This window comes from Sceloporus undulatus, chromosome 2, assembly GCF_019175285.1.
Source record: "Sceloporus undulatus isolate JIND9_A2432 ecotype Alabama chromosome 2, SceUnd_v1.1, whole genome shotgun sequence".
Lineage (NCBI taxonomy): Eukaryota > Metazoa > Chordata > Lepidosauria > Squamata > Phrynosomatidae > Sceloporus > Sceloporus undulatus.
The window spans coordinates 240,848,118-240,864,979 of record NC_056523.1 but is presented as its reverse complement, the minus strand read 5'-3'; the positions used below and the strand labels follow the sequence as shown (position 1 = coordinate 240,864,979).

At 39.6% G+C, this 16,862-nt stretch overlaps 1 protein-coding gene across 1 annotated transcript in view; it reads right to left on the bottom strand.

Moving 5' to 3' along the window:
• Window positions 1-16,862, bottom strand: part of GLIS3 (GLIS family zinc finger 3) — a 203,759-nt gene that overhangs the window by 67,636 nt on the left and 119,261 nt on the right. The window contains exon 6 of the mRNA XM_042455475.1: window positions 3,720-3,881. Within this exon, the coding sequence (XP_042311409.1) occupies window positions 3,720-3,881 (162 nt within the window). The remainder of the gene's footprint in view (window positions 1-3,719; window positions 3,882-16,862) is intronic.

Here is a 16,862-nt window from a genome sequence, read left to right as displayed (position 1 = left end):
TAGCCCCATTCATATGTTGGAGGCATGCTTGGGTAAAATATTTGAATAGGGCTATACTGAAGCCTGAGATAAGGGAAAATATCATACCAACCAAGGGCCAGGTGGGATATATATATCCTTGGTAAAAAGTATAGACAGAAGCAAGAGGGACTGAATTTTACATACTGATCAAATAAATTCTCATCTCTACTTGTACTTACAGTTATTTAACCCTCACAGAAACCTTTGGCTTAGTCAGAAATTACATTTCTTTATTGGTTCATGTAAAGAAGCTCTAGGAAAGTCCCAGACACAGAGATATAGAAGAAATCTGCTTCGGAAAGAGAGAATGAAGGGAAGAAGTTAGGTGTTATATGACAGAGAAGAAATAAAAGCAGAAAGCAAAGCTCACATGTTAAAGCTTCAAAATTATTAAGGGTTGTGCAGATATTGCTTATTAAAATATTACCAACTTACTACTAACCAGTTACAAGCATGCACTATTGTTCTTGTGCCCCCTTTTAAAAAAATATCAGACTTAGTTGGGGAAAAAACATGTTAATCAGTTATTTGTTTGCAATTTGGTCAGTACTTTGAGCTTTTTATATAATCTTAGAATTTCTCCATTTATCATGCTTCTATCATGGGCAACAACTGCTATATACAAAGTAAATTATGTGCTTTTCATTTTGATTTGCTTTCATATACACTGCGCCTGGGTTTTACATGGGCATGGCATACACGGCTTTCAGCGTATGCTGGAAAAGCCCGTCCCGCACCCTGGAAGAAGTAATGGGATGCACCCTCGTGGTGTGCACATGCTGCCATGCCGCTGTGTGCCATGGGTGCAAGTCCCATTACTTCTAATGGGGCTCCAGTACATGTGGAATTCCCCTTATGTGGAGGTATCCGGAATGGATCCCTGTGTAAGGGGAGGACCCACTGTACATGTAGTTGCTTTAACAATGGCTGCCTGTTTGTTTTAATTCTTGCTTATTTTGATGTCTTGTTGGCTGCTCTGAATGTTGTTGGGTTTTTTTTGTAGGAAAGAAAAAGGAGATACAGGTTTTCACATAAATCACTGTGTGTGTCTGTGTGTACATACATACTATAGTATATTTACTGTATATACTCATGTATAAGTCTAGAAACTGTCATCTTATCCATGGGTCAATGTAAGTATTGTATTTTAACTGTTTTCTTTAGGATGAGCACAACAGTTATGACTGCTAGAATTTTTTAAAGTTCTTTGGTGTCATTCTACTTTGCCTTGTCTTTTACATCCTTTGTTACATGCACCTAAGTTGTAGCCTTGGCATATCTACAGATCAGATCAGAATCCATAATTTTGACTCTAAAACCTTACCTTGACTTATACATGAGGTTGACTTATAGATGAGTATATATGGTAGTTAATTTGCATAACCTTTTGCATGCTATCTAGACAGGGCTAGAAAGGTCGGTGTTTACATTATATTGTTAGACCACTGGTGCATACCTGCACAAATACTAGAGTATCTGTTTGAAGTCCCAACCAGACCTTCAAGGGTTTTCATTTATGTTTTACTAAAAGTTGTATATGCTATCTTAAATTTTTGTCCTAATATTGAGAGACAGAAATGTGCTCTTTTCAATCCCCAGTATCAGAGGGCATATTTGCCTATCTATAGTGTAACTGCAACTCATTCAAAAGTCTAAAACAATGAGGCTTAACCTTCATGTTCAGAGTATGCATCTCAGCATCTCTGTGTACATCTGTGTAGCCAGTGGAGCCTTTTCCACCCAGCACCTCTGGACTGCACTGAGTAATACCTCCATAGGCCCGTTTCTCCAAACCAAGGGATGATATGGTGCATCTGTGTGGCTTCTCTCATGTGGTGACATCATTTTAAAAAAAGACCCTAAAACAAAATATCATACCTCTGGAACCCACCTAGGGAAATAGTTCTGGCCTAAAACATGCCTCACACATTGGGGACTTTGTGAGGAGGGAGCAACTTTTAAGAAATTAGAAGTGCCCTTCCAATCATGTCCTGTTTCTCTAGAAGGGGCAGGTGCAACCTGTAAGGGTCTGGAATGAGTGAGAAATGGGGCAGGGGAGCCCCTTGATATTTTGGGCAGCCAATCCCTGTCCTAAAGCAAAGGGCTTCTTGATTTTATCTGATGCAGTGTGACAGATCTCTTATTAGGGTGTTTATGTATCTTATTTTACAGAAAAAAGTTTAAGTAACTTTCCATGTGAAGGACAGTCTAGTATTTTAAGGAAAAGAATAATTAAGAAGGGAAAGCAGGGATGCAGAGATTGTCTGTTTGCAGCACCTGGTCAGAGGAATGAGCAGTGCAGCACCAGGTCTTAGTGCTGAGCAGTGCTCCCAACCATAATGAGACACACTGCATTTCTAAAAATTATAATACTAATTTCTACACCTGCATCTAGACTTATAAGTCAGACATATATGTTTGTAAATTCTGTAGAAATGGGTCCTCTCCTTTGGCCATGTTTTTCTTTTTTAATTTTTTTTTATCTTCTCCTTTCCCCCAGTGATGAGTCAACCTATATCTTTCCCAGGCCACATGAATTACCTCACTTCTGTTTCAAGCAGCCAAGGGACTGAGGGAGGGAGATGTGGGCAACTGGAATCCTTCTCATGAGGGGGAGCTTGTTTAGAAGGATGGGCCTGCCATAGGGCAGCGTGCACACGATAGCAGTGCACTGTGGATGAAGGAACATGGGAGGACCTTTGAGAGAAGCTATTCTACTTTATTTATTTAAACATTTATGTCCTGTCCCATATCATAAGACCTCCTTGTGGCAAAGAACAGAATGAATTTTAAACACTTCAGAACAATTTAACGAATTTTAAATGGCAAGGGAAAAAATGAAACAGTGGTTGCATCTACACTCCAGAATTAATACAGGACAGAAGGCCCTCTCCCATGTATTCCCACACTGGTGGGAGATAGAGCTCAGCAGATCTCAGTCCTCAGATAGACATACTGTATCTAGGGGGAGATACTGCTTCAGGTATCAAGGTCACAGACCTGTTAGGGCTTAAAATATCATCACCAGGACCTTGAATTCATAGCAGAAGAGTATTAGCAGCTAGTGCAATTCCTGGTGTCATATGGTTTCTGTAAGATGTGGTGCCAGGCAGCAGATACCAGGGCTGTAGTGAATCTGCTCCACTGTTTAGTCTCAGTTTTCAAAGAGTTTTGCAAGGTGATGAACCTATTTAGAGACTTAAAGTCTGAAATAAACCCAAAGTAAATTCACAGTACCCCTGACATGGAAGCTACCAGCCAACATAGATAAATTCTTCCCATCAGCAATGTAACTGCTATGAGTTACACTAGCTGCAGCTTCAGTGACAACCCCATGTAGAGGGCCTTGCAGTAGTCTAATCCAGAAGCTACCTGGACATGCACTATTGGGGCCAGGCTATTCTGAATAGGTTACCCTGTGCTACACCCTGCTTCATTCACTCTGCCTCTTTTGAAACTGTTACAGAAGGAAAGGGAGAGGCCTCCTTAACTGCAGTCATCTCTGTTGGTCAGAGGTAATTACCTGGCAACTCTACTTACAGAGCTTTCCATTGTTTATTCCACCCCAAATTCTTCCTGACCTTTCCCACCCTTTAAAGCTTGTACATTTTAAAGCCAAATTCCAAGATACGTAGCAAAATCAAAGCAGGATAACAAAACAGAACTTGAAAATGAACAATGAAAATGAGGACCCTTACAGTGTCCAGGTGCGTCCTCTGGTGCTTGGCTCGATCGCTGGAATTACTGAATGCTTTTTGACAGCCTGGGTGCTGACAAAGATAAGGTTTTTCTCCAGTGTGGCTCCTTAAGTGAATCTTGAGATTTTCTAGTCTAGAAAAGGCCTTCTTGCAGCCTTCAAACTGTGAAACAAAACAACATTTCTAAGATAAAGGAACTGGTGGTGGTAGGGACACATTTTCTTTTCTACCTTGCATACAGATCGTTTTAAAGAAAACCTGTAGGCATGTGCAGATTTAATATGTGGGAGAAAATAGGGCCAGGTTTCTTGTTCTCAGTCTTGGCAGTTGAGGTTATTTTGGAGCATTATGTTTGGCCTAAAATGCCCAGAATCCCCAGTAAACTGGGAGATTACAGCTGCAGTGCAAGGGAAAACAACTTTCCCAAACTCTGTTGATTCTAGATATTGTCATATCCACATAGTTTCCTAAATAGAGTAGACACACATACAGCTCTATGCACAGCAACTGTCACAATTCGATAGGGACAGTCTGGATCAATCCTCTATTGTCCCACTTTATTAGCTGCTTTTAAAATGTTCCTGACTCTCTCTCCTCCATCTACTTTCCTTCTTTGTCCTCAGCATACTTCAATAGCTGCACACTTAGTTCAAAAGACCAATGTAATTTGCACTCTACTAACTCAGTAGGAGGGAGAGGAGAAGAGGGGAAGAATCTTGCCCTTCCCAGTAGGCTCAGACAAAAGCAAACTGGTGCAGCTTCTTCTAGCTTGTGTGTCCTTCCTCATTAATAACTTTTACTATCTTGACCACACTCTGATGGTGCTTGGCTAGACATGTCCTGATTTTTATCTGTGAAAAGTTGAAGGGTATGTCTATGTACAGGGCTAGTGTGATATCAATGAAAAAAGTTCAATAACAGTTCAGTCCTCCTGTATATACTGACTCAAAAGTAAAAACCATTAGGTTCAGGGGGAACTCATGCCCATGTAAATACAGCTGGCCTTCTGCATCCATAGATTCTGCATCCACTGATTGAACCATCCACAACTTGAAAATATTCCACACAAACACCGTACACAGAATTCCAAAAAGCAAATCTTGATTTTATATATGAGACACAATTTTACTACCCCACTGTATTTAATAGAACTTGAACATCCATGGGTTTTGGTATCCTGGAATTAAACCCCAGTGGTGGGCCAAATATAGGTACTGGGGGCTGGGGAAAGCAAAATGGAAACCTGGCCATATTATTATTTTAAAACCTTAAAATCATGACCATATTTTTTATTCTACAGTGCCTCAAAAGGTTCTGGATCAAGACCTAGTGTGGTCACACATGAAGTCAGCTCTAAGAAATGACCTTGTATGTCAGCCTTCTCCAACCCTTCCAGATGTAGGATTACAACTCTTGCCCTCCCCAGCCAGCCATTGCAGCCACTAGGTGCTGCCAACTTGTAGATACAGTACCTGATATTCCATATATAATTCCTATTTAACCTATCCAACACTTCTCCAACCCCATTGTGAGCTGAATTTAAGATTGTAACCCAACCGAGCCTCTTACTCTCTGTAAAGCACTATACACAATGATGTGCAGTAATAGTAGTAGCAGTAGCAGTAGCAGTAGCAGCAGCAGCAGCAGCAGCAACAACAACAACAACAACAACAACAACAATAGCAAAATGTCATTGTCATAGAAGCAGCAGCACTCTTCAGGATTTATTGTAAAAAGTACCATCAGAATTAAGCATTCAGACCACAATAGCAGAAGAATGTTTGTTAGAAGAATGTTTTCCTAAACTGTATTGTAACATGCATGGTTTTATTTGCTAATAGGATTTCAGGCTTAGTTAGCTTATTCCCACATGAGCTATGATTAGGTGAAGGAACAAGAAACCAAAGTGACTGCAGTCACATTTCCAAATGGAAATGTTCATAATTTCTAAATTATTAAGCATAGGTTTGAAGAGGATGTAACACCTTTACCACAATTAGTCATTTTAATACATGCCAAACTTTTGCTATTTTAAAGCCTTGTAACACTCACAGAAGTATGCCTGAATCATCAAGACTTTCTGGAAGTGTTAAAATTTTGTGGACTTAATAATAATAATAAAAAGAAATGGAGTCTGTAATGTTTCCCTAGTTACTGTGCTTCTCTTTGTGCAATGACATTTGTACTGAACCTATAAACTAACTCATAAAAACAATTTCCTGGACCATACATTTAAAATATTTTATAGTAGTGTTCTTGTCAATAAAAATGAAATGGAGTGTGAATATATTTACATGTAGGTCTGTTTTGTTTTTGTTTTTCTTTATAAAGGGTATATACAACAATAATTAAAATTAGAGGGTAAAAAAGATAAAACATTATGGTGGTACTCATGAGTAAGGGAGACATAACATGAAAAGCTTCTGATGCTACTTATGAGCAACATGCTGTATGAAAGCAAGTGTGTATAGAATCTATACAAATGTGCATAATAAATTTAACATAATCCATATTTTCCTTGTTGATAAGCAAGACCTTTCAATTTCAGTTACTATTTCATATACAATTTTATATAAACAAATAAAACCTATGCTATAGATGGTTTGCTGTCACTTATGGAACTATCCAGTGAAGTTCCTTTGTGCATAAGTTTTTAAACACCCTCTCCCCACGCTTTACAAAATGCAGCTGCAATGGCTGAAATCTGCAGCCAAAGAACTCCTTTGTGAGGGGGCGTTTCTTAAGTCCTTTCCCGCCCAGCTGTTTTTCTGTAAAAAATGCTTTCCACAGCAGGGGAAATATGTAGATATCCACACTTATTCCTTAGCAGGGGGGAGCAAATAGGGGGCTTTTTAAAAAGCAGACAAACTGCTAGAGGGGAAAATGTTATTTAAAAATCCAGCAATCTCCCTGGTGGAAACAAAGAAATGCATGACTAAGCATATCATGTACAACTTGGTCCTCAGAGTAGCCTTGGGTGTTGGATGTGCACAGGATTAGCAGACTGCACAATCTACAGTCAGCCCTCTGTATCCACAGATTTTTTTATCTATGGATTCTAGCATCCACGGATTAAAAATATGTATGTGTATGTGTATGTGTATGTGTATATATATATATATATATTCAAAAAAGCAAACCTTAATTTTGTTTTTTATACTGTATAAGGGACACAATATAATGGGACTTGAACATACATGGATTTTGGTAATCGCATGGCTCTTGGCACCGAATCCCAGCAGATACCAAGGGCCCACTATATTTTGTATGCAAGTATGTCCAAAAGCAATGTTGTGTAGGGAAGTTATACATGCTGTAAAACTTGAGCTGCTTCTTTCTAATCTCTCTTAAGACTCTCTGACTGACTGACTGACCCATTCTTTCACACAGTCAGTAACCTTCTGAAATGCAACAGACACAAAACAGAAATTTTGTGAACATAACCTCCAAGATAACCTGATAAGCAGAAAAGTCTGAAAAGCAGTGTTTGTCTGTTACATACATGCAAAAGGCAGAACATAAAGAAGATCTGACCAAGAACAGGAACCGGTTCATCAGGAGGAAAACCCCAGAAAGTCAAGCATTGCCTCCCACCCTGAACCCTTTACTAGAACCAACTAAGGCCTGCTGTGACGCTTTCAATGACTTCTTTGCAGATAAAATCTGTCAGTTAAGGACTGATCTTGACACCGGCATTACAACAGAACCGATAAGAGAGATATCCAGTGACTCTGTGGATGGAATTAAACTGGATCATTTTGAGTTTGTAAATACAGATGACGTGGACAAGCTCCTTGGAAGTGTAAGGAAGACGATTTGCCCTCTCGATCCATGCCCATCCCGGCTGACTGTTCAGGGAGGTGATGCAATGAAAATGTCATTACAACTCATAATAAATGCATCCTTTCGGGATGGGATATTTCCATCTTCACTAAAACAAGCTATAGTGAAACCAATATTGAAAAAGCCCTCCCTATATCCCCAGTTTAGAATCAATTACAGACCGGTCTCCCTTTTACCATTCTTGGGCAAGGTGATCGAGAGGGCAGTCGTCTTCCAACTCCAAGTGGTCTTGGACGAAATTGATTATCTGGACCCATTTCAAACTGGCTTCATACGGAGTTGAGACAGCCATGGTCGCCTAGTCGATGATCTCCGTCTGGGCATCAACAAGGGTAGTGTGACCCTGTTGGTGCTCTTGGACATCTCAGCGGCCTTCGATACCATTGACCATGGTATCCTTCTGGAACGCCTGAGTTAGGTATCAGGGGCACTGCGTTCCAGTGGTTCTGTTCCTACCTCTCAGGCAGATTCCAGATGGTGATGCTGGGAGACAGCTGCTCCTCTAAGAGAGAGCTGACATCTGGTGTCCCTCAAGGTGCCATTTTGTCCCCCATGCTATTTAACATTTACATGAAGCCACTGGGACAGATCATCTGGAGTCATGGAGCACGGTGTTATCAGTACGCTGATGACACCCAGATCTATCTCTCTATGTCTCCGACTGATACAGTGACTAAGGATGGCATCTCTCCTCTGGATGCCTGCCTGGGGTCAGTAACAGGCTGGATGAGGGAAAACAAACTCAGGCTGAATCCAGCAAAAACGGAGGTACTCGTGATAGGTACCCCAAGTCCAGGGACAGAGATTTGTCACACAGTCCCGGATGGGGTCACACTTACCCCTAAGGACAAAGTTTGCAGCTTGGAAGTACTCCTGGACCCATCTCCACAGTTATCATCTCAAGTGGATGCGATGGCCAGGAGGGCTTGGTACCAGCTTAAGCTGATACGCCAGCTGCGTCCCTACCTGGACCGAAAGGACCTTGAAACAGTGGTACACGCACTGGTAATCTCCCACTTAGACTTCTGGAAGCTTCAATTAATTCAAAATGCAGCAGCCAGATTGAGCCCTGGAACTTTCAGGTCAGATCTTATAACACCTGTCCTAAAATCCTTACGCTGGCTGCCAATTAGCTTCCGGGCACAATACAAAGTGTTGGTTGTTACCTTTAAAGCCCTACATGGCTTGGGCCCAAGTTACTTGAGGGAATGCCTCTCCCTACACAATCCGCTCCGCACCCTCAGTACAACAGGGAAAAATCTGTTAGACTACCCAAAGGTCAGACTAACACTTCCAAAAGAGCATATACAGCTATGGCCCCCAGGTTATGGAACAATCTACCGGAGGAGATCCGTCTCATCACGACCCAAGATGCCTTTAAGAAGGCACTAAAGATGGATCTCTTCAGCGGGCATACCCACCTGACCTTCTATAAAGAACTTTAGGAAACCCCACTTCCGGTCGTGACAGCATAACTGCCCTGCGATTACTGTAATTGAAATTTTTATACTTTGTGATGTTTTTATGATATGTATTTTAGACATGATTGCCTGTATAGAGATTTTTGGTTGTAATCCCGCTTCGATCCGTTGGGAGAAGCAGGAAAATACAATTAATGCCAAAGGTAAGGCAGCTGCACTTCACACTCTTGAGCCACAGGATGTTAGCCAAGGAGGGGGTCTGTGGGGTCAGACGGAGCCCCCCCTCGATTAGAAAAAGAAAATGGAATCGCTGTTGCGCTACCAATGCCCAACCCCCCCTCCTTTCCTAAAATCCTGGCTACATCCCTGTGAGCCATCCTCAGATTCAAGAGTGGTGGATGATTTGGGCAGCCATAAACAAAAAAAAAACAAGACATGTTGGCAAACAGTGGGTTATTGGTTCTCAAAATAAAATAGAGTGGCAGATATCATATCAAAAGCTTGTTGTTCTCTGGCCCTATTTTTGCTTCCCATATTACAGAATAAGGGACTGGCAAACCCACCTTATTCCTTGCCTAAGAAAACCCTATGAAATTCATGAGATCGTCACAAGCAGAGCAAAACAGTATAGCAAAAAACAATTCAAATAGAATTAAATTATTTGCAATCATTCTTAACATCAAAACAACTTGAAAGACAGAGAGATAATAACAAGCAGTTCAAACAATAATATCAAAATTAATAATTCTGGTTAGAGCAATAAAAATTCAAGGTCTAGACTACATGTGGCTTTGGAGGTCAAATACTGAAAATGGGAGTGGATGAAAGCTCTCCTGCAGCTCTTTTAACTGTTTTTCCAATAGGGAAAACTTGGTCACAATACTTTAATGACAAATTGCCCTTTGGTCTATCATGTGAAGAGTTTGACTCTCTCTGCACATGCTTAGGGAGGGAACATGCCTGGTTGCCTGGCTCTGTTGTTGAACATGTTTCAGAGATCATTGATTCTGCCTTTTTATCCTTTTCCCTGCCACCACTCTTCTTCTCATCCTTCCATATAACTACACCACTGCAAGCCTAGAATCAAGGCCATTATTTCCAATGTAGCACATCAGAGATACTTAATATTTAAATATATGATATAACAGCCTATCATGATCACAATGCAATCCCTAAAAGAAAAAAAGCATAAACTGATGAAGGAATGCTTTTAATTGTAAAGGTTACCCCTCTACAAAGAGTAAACTTGACAAACCTACAATCAAACCAGACATTAAGGGAAATGTTTTTGCCTATGATTGATATGTTTCCCTCATGCAACAAGGCTTCCTCCAAGATAAATGCTTCAGCAATTAGACTTGCATATTAATCCTGTGTTTATTTTCCAAACAAAACACACTGCATAAAAGATATTCAGTTGAGTGCAATCACGTACTAGGACAAACAGATGTCTTTAACAACTTGGAGCACCTCTTCTAGCTGTGTGTTAAATGTATCTAGTCTGATGGATAGTCATCATAGGAAGGGATCTTGTTTTGTGTTCATTAGGATGGAAATTCTAAGCAAATTTATCAGATTAGTCTCTCAGCAATTGCAAAGAACTTTGACTATACATTACTTCCACTGAAAACCTATCCAATTCAAGGATGCACTCATGCACACAGTTGTCCAGGAGAAGATGTCACTGACAATCACACAGCTTACTTCTTTGCATAGGACTGCAAAACACAAACAATATTTACACTTCATGTGGCTGTATTCATATGTACAAATTGCCCATGCATGCATGTGTGTGCGTGAGCGCATGTGTGTGTGTACATGGGGACACACACACACACACCAAGACTTTATGGGAATTCTTTCTAAATAAGAAAGTTAAGTTTGGGTTGCAAGTTTAGTAAACCTCTCCGTTTCTGACCTGCCTGACTTTGCTGTTGTTATTGTGAAGAATGTAAATATTATGACAAGCTTCTTGGAAGAGAAATTACTTCTGAACATGTCAGCTGGTAATAATTTGAAAACCATGTGGAATGAAAGGGATTAGAAGAAAAACAAAGCAAAAACAAAAAAAGGGTATTATTTTAGTAGTGCATCCCTTTGTTGGAAAGTAAATTGTATTTTTTTTCCTTCTCCATCTGACCTTCTCTTTTCTCCTTTTGTTTCCCCAATATATTTCTAAACCCGTGTTGCTTATTTTTAACACTGACACATTTGTCACAACTACCCTGATCCTTCTTATGACTCTCTCTACAGATTAAACTTTGATTTTACCTGAGAGCCCATTCATGTTGTAGTTAATCTCATGAGCTGTGAATAACATATACTGTATCTATATACTGTATCTAATTACTTTTTCAATGTGAAGCCACACAAGTTCAAAGGGGATTCCTAACAGAGTCAGTATAGAACAAGCTCTTGAGACTGGACCTCCTATGTGCAGTTACCTGGGGATATGTCCCATTGAAGTCATTGGAGCTCACTCAGAACTTAGAAAAGTAACTTCTTTGGACTACAATTCTCAGAACGACCCTCCAGCATTATAAATTGTAGCCCAAAACTATTTTTTTTCAAGCACTGGGTTTACTTCTCAGTAAGCATGTCTCAATAAGCATGTGTAATGTTACAGAGTGCAGCCTGGAATCCATTGGGCCTATACATTATATATTATGTTATGTTATGTTATGTTATGTTTAATTATATTGTCCTTATGAACATCAGGAGGAACACTGGTTCTGGGAGAGAGAAAGGCTGTGAGACGAGGCTATGGAGAGAAAAAAAGGGAGGAGTCCATGGAAGAAAGAAAAGGCAAACAAGCACAAAATCTTGAGGAGGCTGAGAAAAGTCTGGGAAGGAGAGCAGAAGCAGATTCTGCCCTGCCTGAGATTCCAGCCATCAGTTGCACTACCTAAAACTACCTCTGAAATTCCAGACAAATGAGTGAGAGACAGGTGGATTTCCACTACAAGCACAACTACTACTGAATACCTTTATATCATCCCTAGTGGAACTCATGGCAGCTTGTAAAATATTAAAATAAATATACATTAAAACTAAAAAGATCAGTGAAAATTATACAAAAGTTATTTTAAAATACTGTGAAACACTCAATAGACTTAAAACCATTTAAATAACCATTAAAAGAAGATGATAAAAATCAACAAACCATTAGAAGCCTATCATATTAAAAGCCAGCACACCATTAAAAGCCCCTTTGCAGTCAACTCCTACAAGCTTGTCAGAACAGCAGTTTTCACTTGCTGATGAAATGACAACAGGGAGGGAGCCTCCTTAGTGAGTCCAAGGCTACTGCCACACTGAGGAATTAATGCAGTATGACCCTGCTTTAACGGTCATGACTCCATCCTATAAAATTCTGGGATTGGTAGTTTGTTATGGCACCAGAGTGCTTGGATAGAGAAAGCTAAATATCTCACAAAACTATAGATCACGGAATACCATAGTATTCAACCATGGCAGTTAAAGTGGTGTCAAACTGCATTAATTGCCAGTGTAGATGCAGCCCAAGACCAGAGTAATCCTATATTTGTTGACTATATACTTATTGGAGTCCATTCCCTCCATTTCATTGTTTAGGGATTTATTTTAAATTGTTTATCTGGTTCAGTGTTAACTTTGCTATGTAGTAATCATACATAATAATAAATACTAAACTTTATTGTTATAACCCGCCTTTCTGCTGCAGCAATCAAGGCGGCTTACATGACTGGAATATATTGGAATAATACATATTCTCAATAAATAAATTGAAAATAAATTATAAATAAATAATCTCAGTCAAGAAATGGTAGTAGCCAAGCATAAAATAATAATTGAATACTAGTTAAGGAACAGATCTATACTACAAAAGATGCATCTTGTCAGATATTAATATAAACTGTAAAATTAAACTGAAGTTTTTTTTTTAAATGAAAAACAGCATTTTGGAAGTGGACAATTCTGAGAAGAGAAACAGAAGAGAACAGGTTATCTGATCTTCACAAAAGAACATTGCCACAAGAATAGTTTAACTCAGAGGTAACAGAAAAATCACAGCAGGGTGATAGATGGCATAGTTGACTTGCTGATCAAACTGTCATAGCACTTCATTACTATGAGCCCTGAGCTTCACTACAGTACTGGTTGTCCATCCTTGAAGAACTAGCCATCTTCAGCAGAGATAGATAAAAGTGATTATGGGCAAAACAGACCACCCATTTGGAGCAGTGTCCTGCCACCTCTTTCAACACAGGATTGGGGCCACAGCATGTACAGGCTGCTGCCCCGATCCAGCAGTTTGCCAGTGCTAAAAAGAATGGCAAAATGCTGCTCTTTTTAGTGCCAGCAAAAAAGTGCCCTTGCCACTGCTGCTACAGCTTTTTGGCACTCCTTTGATGCAGTGCATTTAAATGCTGCGCCAAAGACATGCTGTGATACCCCCCACCATGTGGTCAGGCACTCTGTTCCGAGGCCGGCATTAAACTCCGGTCTGTTCAGCCCCTATGTTTTCCCCTTGCTTTGATTCAGATGGTCCCACTGCCCTACTCCCAATAATTCTAGCCCTCTCTTTCCCTCTCTTTTTCAAACTGACATTTTAAACTGTTTGATGTTTACTGATCATTATGAAGATATCAGTGATTTTGATTACTGAATGTAGAGGTTTTATTTATTTACAATTTTCATTAGTATTGGGGTTTTTTAAGCTATAGTTAAAAGAGAAATGCATTAAAAAAAAGATCCCCATCCCTCCCCCATCATAAAAACACAATTAAACACTAAAAAGAATTTAAACCAAAAAGAAACTCAAATTAAACAGGATAGTTGTGGCTGTATCATCACACAACATTGTGTTGCCCTGTAGCTGCTTCATCTTCCATTTACTCCTGGAGTGCTCCTTTTCATTAACGGGCAAAACTCATCAATGCTTTCCAATTGTACTCCTTTTTCACTGTTGTGTCATGCGTGATAAGTTCCTCCTGGTGCAGTTCTAATATGCAGGGCATGATTCTGCTCCTTTCTTCCTCTCCCCCTAATTTCTTTTCTTTTCTACTTAATCAACTGCTGTGACAAGGCTATTTTTTTTAAAAAAAAAATACAGAACCAAAGGCATGCTGGGCAGAGTTAAGAAGGCTGATATGCAGAAAACAAAATCTGGGGCTATAGCAGCACCATAAAATATGTGGTGGTTCAGTGCTCAGGATGCTAACTCTGACTGCAAATCGGCAGTTCAAAGCACAGGCGCCATCTGATAAAGTGAGCTCCCGTCACTAGTCCCAGCTTCTGCCAACCTAGCAGTTCAAAAGCATGTAAAAGTGCTAGTAGATAAATAACTACCACTTCGATGGGAAGGTAACAGAGTTCTGTGAAGTCATGCTGGCCACATGATCATAGAGTCATCTTTGACAACGCTGGCTCCCTAGGCTTAGCAACGGAAATGAGCACAACTCCCTACAGTCGGTCATGACTAGACAAGCTTGTCAAGGGAAAACCTTTACATTTACCTTTAGCAGCACCGTGGCGTTTTTGAAGAAATGACAGTCCCCAAACTGGTATGTTTGTGCTTCACACACTAACACAATTGTGGTGTCTCAGCAGTCTGATGTGATGAAGTCCTAAATGTTGGCTTACCAAATTGATTCAGTTATCTACTCTGGTTGGGGTTAACAATCGGATTTAAATCACCACTGTGGTCTTACTTAGGAAACTTAACTCAAAAATGCACATTACCCCGGAGCCTGTATTTAGAGGTACAAATCTCATTTTCCTTTTTGTAAAAGCAGCCATAAAAGACCCAGTTTAGAGTGGGACTATTAGGAGGATGAGGTTTAATATCTTCCCCCATGCTACAGTCTAGTCCAGATGACCCCTCTGGAATGGGGATTAGCTGTGGAAGAAGAAACTTAATGGCTTGAACATTTGATCCCCAGCTTCTACATTAATGTAAGACATGCTGTCACAGATTCTGTATATTAAAAACCACTTTTGTAATATATTGAACTGTTACGGCTTACAGATAATTCTCTGGTAGGCTTTTCATTTGGAGAGTTTAGTGGTTGAGATTACATCCCACTGAATCCTGTGGGACTTAACAGATTCAGCATACTTACTGAACCTATTGTAGAAGTCAGTGGACTTGCTGTAAACATCCACAGGATAAGGGGGAATTTCAGTTAAAGACAGAATGATTATAGCTCAGAACAAAAACCAGGTGAATAAAAGAATGTACCTTTTGACATCTCAACAGCAAATCATTTATTCTTTAAAATGCTGAAAATACTTCCAAGAATCTTCATGAACATAGATGTTATGACCAAGGGAATTATTTGCTTAAGGAAAGAGAGTGCTCTTAAAATAAATTGTTCTGTTCTTATGTCTTCAATGTGTTTAGATAAACTAACACTGATTTTAATTACAGCTTGAAGAGTTCTCATTAAAATGAGGCACTGGATACATCATAATTGGTTGTTGAGTAATTTATGCTCTTTGACTTCAGCTTTTAAATGATTAAGACAGAAAATTGAACAGACAGAAGGATTTCTGAATCCTTCTGAAAAGATGTCTAGTCAGACACTGACCCAAAATTCAAGATTAGTTCAAAAGTCTCACTAAACCACCAAGTGCACTCCTGTGTTTTTACAGTTACGACATTTTAGTTTTGATATTCTCATCTTGACATATTCTGTCTTTAAATAAATAAATATAGCATATTTTATATTTTCTTTTAAAAAACAATAAAAATGAATGAATGAATGCCTTTATTTCAATTAACAAACCATAGGCAGTAGAAAAGCAAAACAACAACAGCAACGAATTAAATAACAGCAAGAGTAGTACATATACAGCATATAAACGAACATGTAAAATACATTATAACAGGGGTTTTGTTAACAGACTTGCCACTTCATAGTCCAACCCACCCCAAGTTTCCGTAAGTGTTTGAGCCGAGAGAGGACATCACTACTCGCCTTTATAATACATGACTTTACGAACTTTTATAGTAGAGAAAATAAACTTTGTGACTTCCTCTGTGATCTTTTTGTCCTCATCTGCCAATAAAAACTTCAGGTACCATTCAGAAGTTCTACCTTGATGTCTATTTAATAAAGGGGTAATTAATCGTAGTCTATCATCCTTGTAAAATATACAGTAAAGAAGAATGCGAGATATGGATTCTGGTCAGCACTCTCCACATGGACAAATTCTATCCTTGTATTCAATTCGATGGAAACATCCCTCTAGCATAGCTGAAGGAATTACACTGAACCGGCCTTTGCTGGATGCCAACTGATATTTGGAGATTGTTAAATTTTCCAAATATTTTGCCCCCTTTGGGTTGAAGCATAGTCCCAATAAAAACAGACATTTCAACAACAGGCCATGTAATGCCATTATATTTTACATGGGGGAAGGAGTCCAGGGAAGGCAGCCAAGTGCTGCTTGTATGAGGGCTTCTGGATGCACCATTCAAACAGGGGACCCTTCAGAATTATATCACTATGTTTCCATTTTAACTGCCATGGTTCCATCCTATGGAATACTGGGATCTGCAGCTTAGGTAGGGGTATTTTCAATTCTCAGCCAGGTAGCAACTCTATTGCCATACCAAACTATAAATCCCAGGACTCCATAGAATGTTGCCATGGCAGTTAAATGGAATCACAGTGCTGTAACTGTCTAGTGTGAAAGGGTGCCAGGTTTAGGCAGCCTATTCTGAAGGAACTGCTGGGTAAACAGAAGTCTGATTCATTCTGGTCCATCTCTAGTCTATCATGGAGAAGGCTCCTTGAAACTGTTCACTTTGTTTTGTTTGTGCATATTGTGGTTACAGTCACAACTGAAATTTTATTTGTCATACTGAGGAATAAGTGATGACAAAGCTTGG